This window comes from Somniosus microcephalus, chromosome 20 (genome assembly GCF_052327205.1).
Source record: "Somniosus microcephalus isolate GS21.2 chromosome 20, FLI_Smic_1.0, whole genome shotgun sequence".
Lineage (NCBI taxonomy): Eukaryota > Metazoa > Chordata > Chondrichthyes > Squaliformes > Somniosidae > Somniosus > Somniosus microcephalus.
This window is the reverse complement of record NC_141006.1, coordinates 68,205,649-68,226,677: the sequence shown is the minus strand read 5'-3', so window position 1 is coordinate 68,226,677 and position 21,029 is coordinate 68,205,649. Positions and strand designations below refer to the sequence as shown.

At 42.1% G+C, this 21,029-nt stretch overlaps 1 protein-coding gene across 3 annotated transcripts in view; it reads right to left on the bottom strand.

Moving 5' to 3' along the window:
* Positions 1–4,888: 4,888 nt before the first annotated feature.
* Positions 4,889–21,029, bottom strand: part of LOC147103378 (alpha-taxilin-like) — a 39,245-nt gene continuing 23,104 nt past the window's right edge. For all 3 annotated transcript variants that reach the window (XM_085962925.1, XM_085962924.1, XM_085962926.1), the window contains exons 7-10: positions 18,844–18,918; positions 13,712–13,804; positions 12,793–12,888; positions 4,889–11,617 (exon numbers count right to left, since the gene is read on the bottom strand). In XM_085962925.1, coding sequence (XP_085819051.1) covers positions 11,210–11,617; positions 12,793–12,888; positions 13,712–13,804; positions 18,844–18,918 — 672 coding nt within the window. In that variant the 3' untranslated portion in view covers positions 4,889–11,209. The remainder of the gene's footprint in view (positions 11,618–12,792; positions 12,889–13,711; positions 13,805–18,843; positions 18,919–21,029) is intronic.

The following is a 21,029-nucleotide window of genomic DNA, read 5'->3' as shown; positions in this document are numbered from 1 at the left end:
ATGATCTAGAAAACTACCTTGAATGCATTCCATGAACTCATCCTCCATATTATTACTGCAAATTTGGTTTGCCCAGTCTATATGAAGACTGAAGTCACCTATGTTACTCTATTACCCTTGTTACTTGCACCTCTAATTTCCTGATTTATACTATGCCTGACACCAGAACTACTGTTAAGGGGCCTATAAACTACTACTAGCAGTGTTTTCTACCCCATGTTGTTTCTTAGCTCCACCCATACTGAATCTACATCTTGATTTTTTGAGCTAAGATCCTTTCTCTCCACTGTCTTTATCCTATCCTTTATTATCAGGGCTACCCCTCCTCCTTTTCCATTTTGCCTCTATCTTCTATTAGTCAAGTATCCTGGACTATTTAGTTCCCAACCTTGGTCACTCTGCAACTACGTCTCTGTAATGGCTATTATATCAAAACCATGTATTTCTATCAGTGCTATTAAAATGTTTTTGTTTTTTGTTTTTTTTACACAGAGGGTTGTGAGGCTGTGGAATGTACTACCAGAGTTAGTGATTGAAGCGGGGACCATGTTAACATTTAGTAATTGGTTCGATAGGTAGTTTAAGGAAAGGAGAATAAAGGAATTATGGGAACAGGGCAGGAACATGGGATTAGGACTACTGTTCACATTGAGCATAATCACCAACAGATTATTTGGGACAAATGGCCTGTTTCTGTATTGTAATTTCTATGCAATATGGAGAAGAAATTAAAAGAGGGGTGCAGAGGAGTGAGTGAGGAAAATCAGAAGTATGATTTCAATTGGGTTATGGAAATGGTAGAAATGCTTGTAGCTGTGCTATTGGTAGTGGCAGTGAAAGACCAGGAGTAATACTGGGTGACAGTTCCACAGGTGCTGACAACCTTTGATGCCTCACCTGAGTGGCTATTTCACAAGTAGCAGCCGGAATAGGCTTTCCAACTGCAGGGTCATCACAACAAAGCCCATTTCTATCCTCACCCACTGCCCACAAGTGTACACTTTCCAACTGCATAAGCAAGCAGGATCCGGATCCTTGACATATCCCAACTTCCCCATTGCCTAGCCCAGAGCACCAAAACCAATTGCTGCCTGAGCCGAGATGAGCTAACCCAGCGCAGACTCTAGTACTAAATCACAAGTACATTCACTCACAAAGTGAAAGGGGAGGGGAGCAGCACCAACTTCTGTGATACCTACAGATAACCTCTGGCCTTCAAAACAGCATTTCTCATTCCTTGATCTGGTAGCTGGGAACCAATCCTTACACCTTCATGAATGCCACTCATGATCCTGTGACTGCTTCAATGAAATAGGAACACGGTGACAGCAAATGGCTGGTTTCCCCTCCCTTTTTTCTCTATGGGGAAATCTCTGGCTCCTGGTTAACCCTCCTTCACAGTATCTTGAAGCAAGTTCTCTGCAAATGTGTCTGTCACCACTGTTTTTCGTTAAGTTCCATTACTGGTGATCCTGATTGTTAAATTTAATTCTTCTCAAGTAATCCAGATCATTTTTTATAAACCAAAGTATGCATTCAGTGTGAAGAACAACTGCATTCTTTACATAACTGGAGATAAGGCTTTGCTTCTTTCACTTAAGTCATCAAAATTGATGTTCATTTATCAATGGTGTTGAGCTGACTGTATCCTGGCACCATCCACCAACAGAAGTAAAAGCCTCATGACATATTTAAAGTGGATTGCATAAATATTCATGCAATCCACTTTAAATATGTCCATAGCACAAAAATTGTGCCAGTTTTCTTGATTAAATTATATCATTTAAGCCAATCAAGTGCAGATAGGCCAGAAAAGCTCACAGTAGCCATACTGCTTCCTCAGCTATCCTACTATATACTCTATCAAATAGCATTTATAACATGCACAATTCAAGATTTTCAAAATCCATTACAAGCCTTCCCAATTTAGTTACCAATACAATAATTCGTTTTCACCTCCACTGACCTCAACTTTCTCAGAAGCCTCAGCTTTCCTGTTTGCATTATTTTTGGAGCTGCTGCTGTTACCCTTCATTACATTAACTCTGTGCTTCCCATTGTTACTCTAATGGTTTTCCCACATGGAATTCCCAGATCCCTCTTCTCACATAGCCTTTGACCCCTCAGTATATAGCACTCATTTCATTGCAAGGGGGGGGGGTTGGAGTTCAACAGTAAGGAAGTCTTATTCCAATTGTACAGGGCCTTGGTGAGACCACACCTGGAGCACTGTGCGCAGTTTTGGTCTCCTTAGCTGAGGAAGGACATACTTGCCTTAGAGGCGGTGCAACAAAAGTTCACTAGATTGATCCCTGGGATGAGAGGGTTGTCCGAGGAGGAGAGCTTTAGTAGATTGGGCCGATACTCTCGAGTTTAAAAGAATGAGAGGTAATCGCATTGAAACATAAAAGATTGAGGGGAATTGACAGGGTAGATGCCGAGAGGTTGTTTCCCCTCGGTGGAGAGTCTAGAATTAGGGGGCATAGCCTCAGCATAAGGGGTTGGCCATTTAAGGTTTTAAAAGAGGTGGCTATAGAGATAGTGGATGCATTAGTTGTCATCTTCTAAAATTCCATAGATTCTAGAATGGTTCCCACAGATTGGAAGGTAGCAGATGTAACCCCACTATTTAAGAAAGGAGGGAGAGTGAAAATGGGGAACTACAGACCAGTTAGCTTGACATCAGTAGTAGGGAAAATGCAAGAATCTATTATTAAGGACACTTAGAAAATAATAATAGGATTGGGCAGAGTCAACACAGATTTATGAAAAGGAAATCATATTTGATAAATTTGTTACGAGTCTTTTGAGGTTGTAACTAGCAGATTAGATAAGGGGGAATCAGTGGATGTGGTGTATTTGGATTTTCAGAAGGCATTCGATAAGGTGCCACACAAGAGGTTATTAAACAAAATTAGGGCTCATGGGATTGGGGCTAATATACTAGCATAGATCGAGGATTGGTTAACAGACAGAAAACAAAGTAGAAATAAACAGATAATTTTCGGGCTGGCAGGCTGTAACTAGTGGGGTACCGCAAGGATCAGTGCTTGGGCCTCAGCTATTCACAATCTATATCAATGATTTGGATGAGGGGACCAAATGTAATATATCCAAGTTTGCTGCTGATACAAATCTAGGTGGGAATGTAAGTTGCGAGGAGGATGCAAAGAGGCTTCAAGGGGATATAGACAGGCTAAGTGAGTGGGCAAGAAGATGACAAATGGAATATAATGTGGAGAAAAGTGACGTTATCCACTTTGGTAGGAAAAATAGAAAAGCAGAGTATTTTTTAAATGGAGACTGGGAAATGTTGGTGGTCAGAGGGACCTGGGTGTTTTTGTACACGAATCACAAAGTTAACATGCAGGTACAGCAAACAATTAGGAAAGCAAATGTATGTTGGCCTTTATTACAAGAGGATTTGAGTATAAGAGTAAAGACGTCTTACTGCAATTATATAGGGCCCTGGTGAGACCACACCTGGAGTATTGTGTACAGTTTTGGTCTCCTTACCCAAGGAAGGATATACTTGCCATAGAGGGAGCACAACGAAGGTTCACCAGACTGGTTCCTGGGATGGGGGGGATTGTCCTATGATGACAGATTGAGTAGACTAGGCCTGTATTCTCTCGAGTTTAGAAGAATGAGGGGTGATCTCCTTGAAACATACAAAATTCTTGCAGGGAGGATGTTTCTCCTGGCTGGGGAGTCTAGAACCAGGGGTCAGTCATTTAGAACTGAGATGAAGAGAAATTTCTTCACTCAGAGGGTGGTGAATCTTTAGAATTCTCTACCTCAGGGGGCTGCGGAGGCTCAGTCGTTGAGTATATTTAAGAGAGATCGATAGATTTTTGGATATTAAGGGGAATCAAGGGATAGTACAGGAAAGTGGCGTTGAGGTAGATGATCAGCCATGATATTGAATGGTGGAGCAGGCTCGAGTGGCTGAATGGCCTACTCCTGCTCCTATTTCTTATGTTCTTATGACTGAGATGAGAAGGAATTTCTTCACTCAGAGGGTTGTGAATCTTTGGAATTCTCTACCCCAGCAGGCTGTTTATGCTGAGTCAGAGTATAGTCAAGACTAAGAGAGTTAGATTTTTGGACTCGAGGGATATGGGGATCGGGCGGGAAAGTGGATTTCAGGTTGAAGATCAGCCATGATCTTATTAAATGGCAGAGCAGGCCTATTCCTGCTCCTAATTCACCTGTTATGTTCTCATACTGCTGCCAGCAGGTACCACAAGTGTAAGGTGTAACCTACTATCGTCACTCCCTGTGAGCAGTGCCATGGAGATCCACTTGCAGGCAGTAAATTGCCAATCTCCTAATCAGATGGCCAGCAATATGGTTGCAATGCCAGGGTTCTCCATTATTCATAGAAGCTGCACCAATTCTCAACACCTCTGGTGCATTCAACATCTTACTGCAGTGTAGCATTTTATTTTGAACAGAACAGTAAAATCTTAGCAGATTATGAAATAGCATCATTGGCCATGGAATACTTTGTTGCCACACAATATTCTTTCTACTACACACAGCTCTGTGTCAATAAACAGCTCCTGTGTGGAGATAATTTGGGAAGTTGGGCCACATTATCTAATGATTGAATACAAGGTATTAGTTTATCATAGGCGCTTGGTTATTAGTTTCTTTAAGAAACAGTGTAGAAGTGGCTGCGGTTAAAAATCACAAATTCAATTCATTGGGCTATCTAAATGGGCCCTGTAAAACCATTGCACAACAGTTATTAAAAATGGAGCAGGGATGGTAACGAAACTGATTTTGCGCCATTGGAGCTTAAGATCAATGAGATGTAAAGTTCAAAGGAAAAGTAGATCTGTAAAACCCACTTCCCATTCCACTTAATAATAATGTTTTAAACTCGTGATAAGAGTTACCTTTATTTGACATTGTATATTACAGTTTAAAGACCAAATTATTTTAGTGCATCATGAAAGGTTTACTTACTGTTTCAACATTGTAAATACACCAAGTCAAACATTGATACAGCTTCACGTGTTGACTGTCACTTTTTTATTAATGTACACCAGAAGATAATGGAAATTACAAAAGGTGGATTGCCATTACCGTTATTTTTCTGGCTTATACAAAATACTTCAAATAACTAATTCTATCCTTAAGAATACATGCAATTGCTGAGAAGGTAGGGTTATTACAACAGGAATGCTGTGTAAATTATTTGCAATTACTGTGGAAAGTAGCCCATGCAGGCTGCCGAAAAATTAGAACTGAATATGGTCTCTTCAACCAACATACAATATTTAACTACATGATGCATGGACCACTGAGCTTCCAATTTTGGAACCAGTTTCTGAACAGATAAAAGCATTTTGATTGTCTCTCCCTGCACGGTTGCTCTGGTGCAGTCAATTACAGAGAATGCCCTGAGCAGTTCCATTCAGACTAGCCCTAGGGCTGCTTCATCCACGAACTGCACTATAGACTGGGAATTTTGCATTGCCACTTGTAAACCAGGTATTGAACCTAGAATGCTCCTCGTCTATATGCCTATAGCTACTTCCTGGATAAACTTGCAAAGCAGGGGGTGGGGTCCTTATCCTATTATAACCAACTGACCAAAAGATCTGGTGGTCACTGCAGCAGTTTTCCTCATTGGGGTGTGGGCACAACTTGCATCAATGGGATAATCAATCGTCATTGGGCTCTTGTGCACAATACTGGTCAATGGAATTGGGCGAATTAACTGACATTTCCTGCAGTGCAATGACATTGGCATTTCACAATTATTTCATAAAATGTATCTCAACCTAAAAATCAAAAGCAGAACTTGAAGGTCCCTGAAGTTCTGAAAGCCTAAAATGAAGACCCTATAAGGGCACAGAATTATTGGAGTTTAGTCCCCACAGAAGCGGCTTGATTAGTTCATCTAGGACCTGCAAAGCATATAGATCAAGGTCATCACAGGTATGTAACACGAATATATTTAAGCATGACCCTTCATGAATCACTGAGAATCCATTAGGTTAAAAACAAATTAGTATGGCAGGTAAATGGCCTTTGAGCAGTTTTGGGTTTAGATTGATAGCAGTCCTCTGATGAAAAGGGTCACTGGGTTACTCTGGCAAGAGTAAAGCAGAGACACAAAATCGGAGGGTTTTCTGTTGAAGTACATCATGTAGTCACATTTCTCAAAGAACATACACCTCCTACAGATTACATTTAACAGGAATTAATTTGTGGCTGTGAAATGTCACTAAAGTCTGGAAAAAATGCACTAAAAGTGTGAGCATCATATTTGGTCATCTGCAGTATCAAAACAAATGCAGTTTCTGGGAACAAGGCCCTCAAGTATTTGGTTTTCTTTTGAGAGATAATATTAGAGAGAGGAAATTCCAGTGGAAAGTATTCTCTGTCCTGGGAAAGATGTATAAAAATGAGTTTTTAGAACTAGTTTTCATGTACAAGGACAAAGTTTACAAATGGAATACTAGAATTCCCAGCTTTCCCGGACAGTATTTGAAACAGAAACACCCCGTCTGCAGTTAACACATTTCCTTCAACAAATTGGCACATCAGCAGTCTAATTTTCAAAATAGTGTGACCTACTTGGATTCTTCAGCACCAACACTTTTAATCAGGATAAAAATGGATCATAACTAAGTGGCCTTCCAGCTTACAGGCTTTAGCCATTTAAGGAAGCTATATTAATCTGTATACAGCTGTGATTAATGCACTTCAGAATCAGTTTAAGCCATGTCAATCAAGCTTAAAAAAACTTGGGAATATATTAGCAAACATTCATTAATACAATCATATTGCCATTAATCTCTGCAAAGCTTGTGTTGTTATTTGTTTTTAAGTGTTGGACGATCTTGGACAGGGAGCATCTCAAAACTTTGTGCTACCATAAGCAGTTTTATGTAGCTTCCCTCCCCATGACCCCAAAAGCAGGAGGGCATAACAAAGTGGGACAGTTTTGCTTCAGTATTCAGGTACTAATGACGTGGGTACGGTAGTGTAGTGGTTCTGGTATTGGACTAGGAACTCAGCGATGCAGAGGTCAAATCCCACCATGGAAAGTTATTAAAAGTGAATTCAATAAATCTGGTCATGTGTGAGTTACCAGGGGGAAAAAAATGACCTAAAAAATTTTTTCAACTAGTTCACTTAAGCCTTTTAGGAGAGTGAACGGAAGGGAACTTGCCACAATTACCAGGTCTGACCTGAATGTGGCTCTAGTCCACGCTATGTGGTTGATTCAATGCCCTGAAGTGACCGAGCAAGCCACTCATTTGTATAATCATGTTTAAGGTGCATCATCACAGAACAACAAGGGGCAGGTAATAAATGTAACCGTATGTTAAGAAAAAAAACCCCATACAAATGAAAATGCAAAGCGTGAATGCCAGCTCAATGAGCCTATTGTTGGAGCTACCCCTTTTCTGTAGCAGGGAACAATCCACTTTAAAGCCAAGATTAGTTATATGTTCTGCTTGTCTTTTCTACACATTTGTAAGGATGAGTGGACTAAAATCTAAGTCAAACTGTCACACTCCTCACAGGGACATTTTCCAAAGATTACTTCGAAAAATTGAAATCATACATCTTATTCTACAGATTTTTTTTTTGCTATTTAGACACTGGTTATTAAAAAAAGTATCAAGCAACAGCTGAACACTGGATTTTGGTCTTCTGTAATAAAATGGTCTGTCAATTAGCAAAGGCAACCAATTCAAAGATATACAGTATAACATAGGATGGAATTCTACTTCGGTATTGTGGAGTTTTACTCAAATCGGCTTTTTTTTTTTTTGGAGGATGGAGGGAAATTTTTTCCCAAAAAAACTTATCCTCAGTTGACGGTGTAGTATTGCATTTGGAATTTGAAAGGTTGATGAGGGAATGAGTCAAATGATTTTTTTTTGTTCCACACTTTGTTCTGCGCAGTGCGAAGAAACTGGGATGTGCATAATCTAAACACATTGTAATTCAAGCATCTATTTCATGTTCAACAAAATGCATTAGAATCCCATGTCAACATTATGGGAGAAATGCTCTGATTGTGCAATCATTTATTTATCAAGGCCTGAAGCCAATTGGGAGGAGATTCGCACCGACCTCAAACTGTTAATCAACAAAAATATTAAAATAGAGGGGTTTTTTTTGGTTCCTGCGTAAAGGAAATTTTCCAGCTTTATGGACTAATTTAATGGCATATACACACACACACACAGAGTAGTGATTTCTACCACTAGATAATGCAGACATAACACACCAATGATAGTGGTTGGAATGAAATAAAATGCCAGTTTTAGTATGTCACCATGACATTAGCCAATGTCTTAGGTAATCATAACACTGCCAAGAAAGTGGATTGCTCATTGTAATACATGCACAAGGTACAAGTGTGTATATACATACACACACGTACACTGCAGTACCTTACAAGGGATGTGATCAGCATCATGCATTTGCTTACATTACAATGTTGTCTTTCATTCTGATGAAATACACACATTGAATATATGTACAAATATCAGAAAATCTTTGCCACAGCAGTGCATTCCATCCATCCTCAATCAATTTTATAATGCATTACTAAGTTAGTATTTCTTAAATTGCTGTTTCTAACAATTTGTTTTCTCATATCATAGTTTCCCATCTATATATTATTTTAACTAATTTCCACTATATTTTAAGATGTTTTGTAACATTTTGAACTTGTCAGGTCATTTACCAAGTGATAATTGGTGCAGTTCTACAGACCACTATGGCAGTAAATATGAAGTAACTTAGTTGACCTCTCGGTCACTGAATCCATACTGACCATCAAACTGCATCTTGGAACCAAGATCATTAAAAGCATATGTCCTGAAGAAGTTGGTCTTCTCCCTTTCAACCTCTACTTTCTCTACAGTTTTTAGTTTTGGCTTTTATTTTTCCTTTTAAAGGAGAACAACCTAAAATGGACATGATTTTCAATGCATTTTAGCAACGATGTTAAATCCTTCCAAGTGTTAAAAAGTCATAACAGCACTACAGTGCTAATCACTAATCATACAGCTAATTGTTTGAGACCTGCTTTAGAGTATTTTTTACACAACAGTATTGTCACTGTGGCAGAATCAACACATTCTGTTACTTAGCAACCTGTTTGTCAGTTAAAGGTCAGAATTTTTCCAGATAGGAAAAGAAAGTACTGGTGAGGTTTTATCATCCCCACCCGACCACAAGGGCAGAGAGAGAAACTGGAGGGAAATTGGAAGATGAAGTAGTAGCATTTAAATGCAAAGAAGTCACTATCCACTGGAAGAAGTTAATTTATGTTTTGACAGTAAAGTGAAGGGTCTGTCATGTTCTTTGAGACTCCCTCCAATTTATGTTCAACAGTCTGGAGATTTTAAGTTGCATCAGTCCACAAAGTGTTAAAGGTTGGAATGATATTAAATGCTCCCAATCCCACAGAACTTCCAGATAAATGCATACCCTGAAATTCAACAGCAAATAATCCAACAGTGCATTTGTATGAAAGAGGACCTTCTAAAGAATATAATTTCAAAATTAATCTCTGAACATTCATAAAGGAGATATAGGCTACAAGAGTTACAGCATTTCTTCAATATAACGAGACAACTCTTGTTTTGTGCAATGTAATTGTATAGCATTGTGATGTAAGATCTATTAAGTTACTAGCACTTTGGATGGCAAGTACTGTATCATGAAAAGTTTTCTTTGGTAGCCCATACTGTGGTTAAGGGGGAAGCCAACACCACCCACCAACTATCTAGGTGAAGAAGGTCCTCAAAAAAAAAATCTCTCTCGAGGCTTCAAAACAAAGTGAAGATGGCATGTGAAAAAGTGCTTATGTGACATTTTTATTCAATGCTCATAGGTTTGAGCATTGGGAGGGAACAAAGAGCTACATCAGTTATCATCAATCAAGGTCTTTCAAAAAATCAATGTCACAAACACCATATACAATGGTAACATCTTCAGTTATAAATTTCACAGAAAAAACATCTGCATTGAAGATTCAGCACAAGACTTAAAGTTAACCAGCATCTTGAGACACATGGTCATAATTTTAATTTTGTCTGACCCTTCAGCTAAGCAGGATGTTGCATGAAGGAAGTGTACAGAAACAATAACTTATGAATTGGGAAAAAAGGGGAAGTGTAAAGTTTTCTCTTTAAAAAGAAGTTTGATTTGGTTATGCAGCCATTTTAATTCAGCATGTGAAGTGGGATTAAAAACAGGGGAGGTTCCCTCAAAGGCTTTTTGACAGTGATGTGTACAAGTTTCATGTGATGTTTAAGTAACATTTGCATCAGCAAAAAGTAACTTTTTACAGACAGGTCCTCAGTTATTTATTCTTCAACCTTTTTAGCCTCCCCACTCAAACAGAAAATATGTAACAGTAGAAACTCAATCTGCTGCAACAGTGATAAAGGAGGCTGTTAAAGCACAATGGAGCATGTGGTGAGTGGAGAGAGGCCTTAATTCGTATCCTTCCTCTCCCCCCTCCAATGTGCCAAGTTCCCTATCTTAACCACTCCATTACTTGAGAAGGGGGGGGGGGGGGGGGGGGGAAGACACTTTTTGCCATGCCCCTGTTGCATGTCTTCTAACAACTCACTGAAGAGCAACATTGGTGAAGGATGAGCAGCACGTTCCCAGTCAGCTCAATTGTATGAGGTAAACAGGCTCATGAAATCAAGGGAACGGAAGAGCAATTCATACCCTGGGGGAAAAAAGGGGACATTAAAACATTTATAGAACAGAGGGCAACAAGTCTTAATCATTGGCCTGAAGAATGTGTAAATGCACTTTTGAAACTTGACCAGAAAACACAGACACTCAGACTGAATTGGCCCTTTTAGGTTATTTTCTTTCAGATGGGTTCTAATCTTTTCTGAAAGCTTCCTAAAAAAACTTTGCACTATTTAATCACACTGACTTTCTTTACATGCAAGTAATTCAAACACTTTCCACTCATACTTAGATGCTCCATTTTATCTAGTAAAATAGAAATTCTGACTCCATGTCATCAAGCCTTAGAGGGAACTTATTTACCAAGTCACTACTGAATAATACTTTCATCCAAAGCCTAGTTATTATAGCTCTAGGAGCCTTAGTTCCATCAGTTGGTACATGACATTTTGGACTATAGCAACATTCAGATGTACCCTTCTTTTCACACACTCTAAAAAGGTGTAGTAAACTACTCCAAGGAGCTGTTGGATGGTAATAATTCTGACTGGATGCTAGAAGCTTCAACGTTAGATTCCACTAGATTCTCTGTAAACATGGGTGACTGCATCTGCTCAGTCACGTGAGCACAAACTTCAGACGAGAGTGGAGTCTCTTGGATAGGACACTCAGCCTTTGCAGAAACATCTGGAGTGGAATCTTCGCTTTGATTATCTTGGGAGACTTTATTTAAGGATTGTGAATCTTCTTCCTCTTCCCCATCCTCTTTGCTGCTGCCATCTTGTTGGGCTGATTGGACACTCAGGTCATGAACTTTTTTGTTCAGATCATTCCTCTCCGTCTGAAGAGCTCGACACAATTTCTCCAAGCGCTGAATCTTTACCTGAAGATTTTCAAATTCTTTGTCGCGCAGGGTTTTCTAGGTTGAATTAAAAAAAAAATCAAGTAACTCCAACTGTGTTGCTGTAAACAAGAATCTACACAAGAGGATGAGTTTGCTACTTCTGGCCAGTAAAAGGTTAATTCCCACATAACTCAAGTATACTTTTCCCCCACACGCAGGACAATCAAAGAGCAACAACAGCAAACTATAGCACTGTCTGCAGGTTGGACCGTCCTGCCCTTGTAGTGGTCGAAATCCCATGTCTCAACCAAAAACTGAGGTTTTACTCCCAGGGCTTCCCATCATTTGGGTTCCCATTGGAGTCCATGAGATGTTGTGTTCAGAAAAAAGTCTTGTTTCAAGACATTTTGTGCTCTGCTGCAAGGTGTTGAAAGATGTTCTTGGATTGAGAAAACCAACATCTGCTCGTCACATTTACACCTCTTCTAGACCCATCTTTTGTTTCTTTACTTGTCCCATTGCCATCTTGCCTTGCACCATCATCCCTTTTGTCATTTAATCTCTCCTGCCTTCCACCCTATTACTGTACAGACCATCCCCTTTTGTTCTTTCCTCTCCTCCCCTGCCTCTGTACTTGCTTAAAACCAGTTATATCTCTAACCTTTTCCAGTTCTGACAAAAGGTCATTGACTTGAAACGTTAACTCTGTTTCTCTTTCCACAGATACTGCCTGACCTGCTGAATATTTCCAGCATTTTCTGTTTTTATTTCAAAACTCTTATTTGGTTGTTGGGGGGGGGGGGGGGGGGGCGGCGGGGAGAAGAGAGAAAGAGGGAGAAACAGGGGACAAGGACATTGAAAAGGAAAACAAAAAGTGATATTGCCAATGTAGTGCAAAATTAAGAGCAGTATTGTGTCGTGCAGTGTGCCTATGCCACTAGGTACTGGATCGAGACTGCACACATTCACTTAACACGAGTCAGCATACAAATTTCATCAGTCTAGCTGGTTTCAAATCTAGGTCGCACAAATGAAGAGGCAGCATTTATCAGCTTGACTCTGCAATTTGAGCTGCAAGTATGGTAAATAGTAAACATAAAAAAATCATACCAAAAATTTACACTTGTAAAAGTCAATTAACTAGAAGTAGATCAGGTGTAAATGTGTTTTGAATTAAGATTTAACAAATATTTACCAATCAGTTCTTCAAATCAGTTATTGGATCAAACTGGAAATGACCAACTACTTACTTCCTCTGCCATATCCAGCAGAGCCTTATTACTGCTCTCCCATCTGGTACGATACATGGTGGTCTCTTTTTCCAGCTTTTTGATCTTTTTTGTCATCTTATTAAAAGAAAAATGGGAAAATTAAGCATTTGAAATATGGCACATTAAAAATATGAAGTGTTAAGCTGCAAGTAGTGGTTTCCTGCAAAGCAGGCTGTAACTGCTAAAACTTCACAATTTTCCTCGTCCAACAGGGCGAAGGGGGGCCGTGGGTGTTTGGTTTTGCGTTCCAGTAATCACAGTGGTAAGATGGCAATTGCAGCAATACACGTCTGCCACATTGGGTTGTAATTTCTTTCCTTTCTTCACATTAGCTTTGTGAAAGAAGTTATAAATACTAACTTAATTGAGAATTACACTAAGGGAAGACAAGAATGCTATGATGATTGAATGCCAAGTTTTGACATCTTCAAGACCATTTCTGTAGTCCAAAGGGCACAGTGCTGTGAGCTCCCCACAGTTGAGTGGGTAAATGCAATGAATGGCAGAGTGCGACAAACCAAAGGATTTCCAGGTTCAAAGCCAAGTCTGTGCCAAGCTAGTGGATCTCAGTTGGGGTGTAAGTGGGGACATTATAATTGACCAGAGAGCTCTTGGGCCAGGAAGGGTTGTTAAAAAAGTTAGTATTTACACTTTCAAACAGAGACGGTTAAGAGAAGATTTAATAGGTGTTCAGAATTCTAAGGGGTTTTGATAAAGTAAATAACAAGAAGACTAATTCACTAGTTGGTAACTAGAGGGCAAAAGATTTTTTTTAAATGCAGGTTGTTTTATTTACAGAGAGGACAGGAAAATTGGCACAGGTGTGATGGGCCAAATGGTTCCTCGTGATATAAAATATCTAGTATACTGCAGACACCTTCAAGGTGACACACTTTACCTTTTCCATCTCTTGCCTGAAGGTTGTAAAAACTTCATTACTTTTTGAAAGCGTTGTTTGGAATTCTTCAAACTTTCCAGTGTATAGTGCCAGCTGATAAAACACAAAACAAATAAAGTACTGCATAAACAGACCTTGGAACAACATTGTCTCATCTCAAATAGGATTGGTTCGGAGAGTCCTCCTCTGCCTGTAAATATTCTGAAGAATGGCTCAGCATTTCTGCAACATCATGTTCAGTTTACAAATACATTTCCAAAAAAAAATCCATAATAATGTTTAAAAGACAATCTTAGAAATGTACAATTTAATTTATTCAATGGTTCCTTAGAAAAGAATGCACTGTGCCTAATAACACCTGAAGAGAGAAAGAATGGATACAACCATTAACTGTTGGGGGGCTGGGAAGAAACGGGATGAAGCAAGTTGGAGAAATCCATCTCAATTATGTACCTGTGCTCAAGCAGAGACCCACACGCATCACTGTTCCCATTTGAGTTAGTAGAATGGAGGCCCGCATTTTGTGTCATGTAAGGACAGCGCTCTCTTGAATCACAACAAATTGGGTCCTGGCCAATTTCTACCTACCAACACTCACACTTACACCCACACCTTGCACACAATGACAGCTGTTCAACTATGGTAGGGACATCAACCAAACACATTGTTCCACACTCACACACACTTTCCTTTCTCTTGCAGGCCAAGGTGGCTCACAACAGGAGGGAGAAGCCGACACCCAACCACTGTCTGAGCTAGAGACTCGAATGCTGCAGATTATTGGGCGCCAGGTGGTGGACGCCGTGGCCACCGGCGATGTTGACCCCCTTGGGGACAACAATGGGATGTTCATCCCTAATCCATCTCACATCCCACTTGCCCCTCACCCCACAAGCCTTTCGCACTTTCCAGCTAATCATGCTGTGTGCATGCATTTCTCCCTTCCTGCCCTCCTCCCCTCACCTTAACCCGAATCTTGTGCCTTTATGCTTTCAGATAATGAGTAAGCACGGAACAGCCTGTCCGAGGGCACCATCGACAACGAGGCGGGAGAAGAGGAGGAAGAACACACCGCGTCACCGCATGTCTCACCCACAGGCACCAGCTCAGATACTGGCACTCCGCGTTCTTTAGAGGCTAGTATAGTAGCGGGATCTGCACAGGGTGATGCACTGGGAACGAGCGGGCTGCAGCAAGGCAAGGGGGAAAGAGTAGCTCAGGGGCCAGCTCCCCAGAGGGAAAGTTCGCGCGCGAGTTCTGCTGCACTGGACTCAGAGGATGACCTCGATGGGGAGGCCTGTAGAAGAAGGGTGATGGGCATGCACACAGAGATGATAGGTGCAATGGGCAGGGTGCCGGAGAGCCTCTCGGCAATGGTAAGGAGCGTGGAGGAGTCCACCTCCAACATTGCACAAGGCTCTGTGCACACCATGGAGCCCATCATTTCCAGTCTGCAAAGGATGGTAGACTCTCACAGAGACTGTGGCAACCCAGACCCGATGCCACGTGTGATGGGCGATCTGGCAGCTTCCATTGCAGCACAGGCGGAAGCGACACAACGTCTTAGTGCTGTAATGCAGTCTATGCTCGGTGGCATTCAATCTCAGACTGCTCTCATGCAGTCTTAGCTTGATGACACACAAGCTCTGACTGCTGCCATCGTGGCTGGGTCTACCACTGTCGACCGGGGCTTTCACGGTGTCGCAGCAGGCCAGCAATCTGTGCTGCAACAGATTGCTAGGGATGCTGAGGTGCTGCCCCGGGGGAGTGGCAGTGGGTCAGTGGAGCAGGAGACTGCTGTTCTCTCTCAGGAGGACAGCATTCCCGATCCCACCACTGCCACTCCGCTCTTGTCCTTATCGCTGCCTGTCATCCAGCCAGCCCAGACTGCTGCCGCCCATGCGGAGGTGGTGCAGTCTACAGTCGGGCCTTCCAGGCCCAGAGCTGGTTGAGGGCGTCTTGCAAGGTAATCTGAAGTCACCCGCAGACACTCAGCAGCCTTCCACCAGCCGTGCTGCAGTCACTGGGCCAACACTTCATAGGAGCACTAGAGTAGGCAAAGGCACAGTAACAAGGGGCACTAAGGGCTCGCACAAGGGTGAATAGGTAATATTGTTGTTGTAAATATGTGTTTGTGGAGGAGCCACAAGAGACTCAGTGTACTTTAGTATAATCCCCTTAATTGTATTATAGTGCAGCCGGGGACTGCACCTTTAATCTGATTGTTACCTTTACAGTGTGCGTTTGCCTTTATCCTGCGTGGTGACGTCATGACGCCGATCACGTGACCGCCAGTGGCACGAAGAACGTGGGGACGTCATGACGTCAGCTTAGAGAACTTTCCAGCAGTCTTCGACTACCTGGCATCTTGAACGAACGTGTTTTGATTTCCTCCTTGTAACATCCAGCAAACTTCGTCGTTATTAAATTCCAGTCTTTTAATCCATCGAGTTGAGCTGAATTATTTAGTTAGGAACCTCCGTTCCTACATGTTCATTGATAAATTTATTAATTCATTTTGGATTATTTTGTGGTCTCTCTCATTTCAGCTTTGCGCTGTGATATGGCCTGCGACAGGGATGGAACGATGGGGATCCGGGGTTTAATTTATTGGAACCGCAGTCTGATGAGGCGGTCAGGGCCCGCCCTTCCAGAAGGCCGATTGAGTGGCTGCCTCCTCCCTCGCTTCTGTTCCTCCTCCTGAGGTGGTCCCGCAATCCCTGGTGGCAAGGGCTGGGCCCTTATGATGGTCAAGTTGTGGAGCACGCAGCAGACCACCACAAAATAGGACACCCGCTCAGCTGAGTACTGGAGGGCTCCTCCCGAGCGGTCAAGGCAGCGGAACCGTTGCTTGAGCACCCTGATGGTCTGCTCGATGATGTTCCTGGTGGCAGCATGGCTCTCATTATATGGGTGCTGAGCAGGAGTGTTGGGTTGTGGTGGGGAGTCATGAGCCAGGTGGAGAGCGGACAGCCCTCGTCTCCGACCAGCCAGCCGCGAGCTTGATGTGGTAGCTGGAAGAGTGCTGGCACACTGGTCTGGCGCAGGATGATGGCATCGTGGCTGCTGCTGGGATAGCGGGCATTCACATTGAGGATCCCCTGTCTGTGGTCGCACACCAACTGCACATTAAGTTAGTGGTAGTCTTTGCAGTTATGGAAGATCTCAGGATTGTTATGCGGTGCCCGCAAAGCCACATGGGTGCAGTCAATGTCGCCCTGCACCACGGGGAAGCCCACTATCCTGGCAAAGCCAGATGCACGTTCATCCTGCTTCTCTGATGACGGGGAAGGAAATGTAGTCCCTTCTCCTACTGTAGACAGCCTCTGTGACCTCCTGGATGTAGTGATGGACGGCGAACTGTGAGATGTTAGCTATGTCTCCTGTTGCAGACTGGAAGGATCCGCTGGCGAAGAAATTGAGGGAGAAGGTGACCTTGACTACCACTGAGAACTGTGGTCGCCCTGATCGGAGGCTCGAGGTCTTGTTGCAGGAGGTGGCAGAGTTCTGTGACCACCTCCTTGCTGAAGCGGAGCCTTCTAATACACTGCTCCTCACTTAATCAGAGGTAGGAGAAGTGCTCTCTGAATACCCTCAGAGGGCAAGGCCTCCTGTTGAGAGCCCTCATGGTCCTCCTCCTCCCTCTGGCCACGTGTTCCAATCTTTCTCGCTGCCTCCGCTCCCTCTGCCGTAGATCCTGGAGGGCGAGGTCGACTGCCAGTACAGCCCCCATTAATGTAACCAAGTGTAGCACTTTGATATGTTGAGAAGAAATGTAACTAATTGTTATTAGTCACAACACTCCTGATAATAAACAACCTTTAAATGGCTGAATTAAACTGTTGCACAAAGCAGTGAAACAGCACTAACATGACATCTGCGACTCATCACTCATGATCCCTTTAAGTAGCACCCCTGGAGGCGGCATCCACGTGCTTGACGCCTCCTCTCCCTGTTGCTGTTGGGGTGAGGTGCTAAGGCAGGGGGCAAGAATGAATTTGGACGATCGGCTGCCCAGTCAGAGAACGTTACGCTCACTGACGTCATGATCTGCCTGGCGCGGAAGTCCCCGGTCATAACTCGTAGCTGCGGCGCTACGGGGCCAGATTTGGCGTGCGTCGGTGGATTTGCCTCGCCCCAGAACTACAGCATCAGCGCCCCATTAGCGCCCCCACCAGGTGCTAACTGGAGGCGGTATCCAACTGAAATTTCCCCCCCATGATCTAATGTCATGTTACTAAATCATTAAGCTACACATCAAACTTCCAGTTGAAGTTACTTGAAGTAAGCTACATTTAAAGTCCCAAAAAGCCTTTTTACATCGCTCTGCACCAAATAAAAAATGTTTCCCGTACCAGGTGCCATTCCTTCATCAAAGAGGAAGGCAGCTCACCTGTTCCCAGCTCCCACCAGTGCTCCTTTGCAAGCAAACAGCAGGAGGATAAAAGCACTGGATGTTAAACACAGATTCCAATTTTTCATAGTCCTCCATTACCTATCCAGGCAAGCTGAATTTAGCAACTCAGCACACAGGGTCGTTACAGCACTGACCCACAATGATTCCATAGCACACCAAAAGTGCTGCATCAGCCAAGTTACTTAACTCGCTTGTGGTGTGAACTAGGCATTTAGGTTGGCAGCATGTTGACTACATGGTCGAGTTTGGACACTGGTTTATTTTTTTTCCATAGACGCATTAATTCAAGCCACTGTTGTCTTGCACACAAAATGACAAAGCATGCGTCAAAGGCTTTTTTTTTTTGACAATTCAAGTGCTTCGATCAACTACCCAACCAATAAACGGAGTACTGACAAACAGCAGTGTGCATTGAGTTTTCCATCAATGCTGCAAGGGTTGGATGACCAGTTCAGCAGTCTTGCATGTAGTGCACAGAGTTCTTAACCCGTCATAATCACCAGCTGATGGCTCAAAGTACATGTCTGGCTATGTACACATGATCACAAAATGAACTATTTATACAGCTACAACTGTTCATTTTCTCCTTTTACACTCAGCTTTTACTCAATACAAATGAGAGAATCTAATATTTTCACTGCACAGTTTTCATACCCACTAAATGTGAAAGAAACCCATATGTAGTCACATTAAAAATATGTAACAAGGATCATACCTGCTGTTTCAGATGAACTTCTTGCTGCTTCATGAGCTCACACATCCTCTGGCTCTCCACTGTCTCCTTTAACAGCTGAAGTCCAGACAAGAGAATAAATTGAGCAATATTTTGAAATCTGGTAAACATAGGCTAAAGGTAAATACAGAAAATACTGGAAACATTCAGCAGGTCAGGCAGTATCTATGGAAAGGAGGAGTTAATGCTTGAAGTCAATGACTGTTTGTCAGGGTTAACCCTCCCTTTCCCCCTCGACAGATGCTGCGGAGTGTTTCCAGCATTTTGTTTTATTTCAGATTTCCAACATACGCAGTATTTTGCAAAAAGTAAATGCCACTGCCAGCAACCAAATCATAAACTTGTCTCGTCGGTAAAGGTTGCATTTTGACAGCGGACCTCGAAAAGGTTCCAGCAGAATAACATTTTCTAGGTGAGGAGCTTTTGTCAAGTCGAATATTGACAGTCTAAGATACATTATAAAAATCCATCAAACACCTGTGAGAAAAATAAATCCTGCAACACCTATGAAACCAAAGAGGCAAAGCACACCACCGCTCTCCAGTGTCTAACATGTGGTTGTGAATTAAGACGTCAAGCAGTTAATTGAATAGGCTAGGGGTAAGCCAGTCTACTAGGCTCTGGACAACTCGTTCTCAAACTGTGCAGCTATCAGTGATATGTCTATGATAGTGAGGGGGGTTTTGGGGCTAAATTTGGATCTCAGTGAGCAGGGAAAAACAATTCAGAACTCTGAAGAGATGCCCTGAAATTGACTGCAATATACTTAGATGTAATTGACATCCCTTCGTTACTTGGTGTATATTGGTGATTTCAGGTACTTTCAAATACTGTAGTATTTAATCACCAAAAACTGCTTCTTTTGTAGCAGAAAATAATAAATGTTCTAGTACAGTACTTCATAACCCAACGACATTCAATGAAAGGAGTGCTTCCTAATGGCTGTTACATTTATGGAGGAAGATGAAACAAAAAGCTGACTAGTACATTGAATGGCCATTTTGAGCATGTTTCCTCAGATCAAACTGCAGACAATAGCGTCAGTGAGATTAGTTGGGCACACACAAAGGGCTGGGTGAAAATCCTATCCACTCCCGCCCCATAAAGATCAAAGCGTTAAAATTCACAATGATTAGGTTTCTAGTTTTATTTTATAATTAGAAACCCAAATATTCTAAAAAAGGGACTTGCATATTCAAACATATTCAAATGCATGATGAAAAATAAAAGCATTTTAAAGGTAAATTTGCACAAAGCATAGTAATTAGAAAATGTTACAACTGAATGGATGAAAAAACAGAATGGAGTATGAAACGCCCTGAAAATCAATGTAGCAACGTTTCCACAGACTTTATGGAAATGATGTGATGATCAAAATCACATCTGGGTTGCTACGTCCATTTCCACTAATGCACAAGCTCTGCTCGTAAAACAGGACACAGTCAATACAGTCAGAGATCACAAACATTTCTTTGGGTGGTTACAAATGGGCTGAGGAGTCAGGCAGCTGTGGCCAGAGTCAAGATGGTGGACCCCAGCACAAGTTCCTTCAGAGTCCTGCTTTTTTGCCCTGCCCCTTCTACTCCTCACAAAAGGAGCCCAAATTTAACAGGTGACATAAAACCATAACGTGGTGGCACTCAGAAAAATCCACCCTTTATAAATGGTATCCTTCAACAGCACTAGGGAGATGGGTGTGTGGGACTCTGTGCGAGTTATGACATGGGCAGCAGAGTTTTGGATGACCTCAAATGAGTTAAACTGTCTGTACAGCAATGCACAGTGTCCATAATAAAACAGGAGAACTGGAAGCAATAAAATGGTGCGAGGAACCATATATAGTTGGGATTACTGAGACATGGCTACAGACAAATCAGGGCTGGACTGAGAATTAAACATTGCAGAGTACAGCATATTTAGAAAAGATAGAGAGGGAAAAAGGAGAGGTGGAGTAGCTGTACTTATTAGAGATAACAATGGCAGCAGAAAAAGGTGATGCAGCCATCAGGAAGACAGAAATAGAATCCATTTGGATAGAGATAAGAGATAAATAAAAGGGATCAATCACACTAATAGGAGTAGTCTACAGACCACCTAATAGTGGAAGAGAGGTGGAGGAAGAAATATGCAAACAATTAGGGAAATTAGTAAAAAACATAGAATAATCA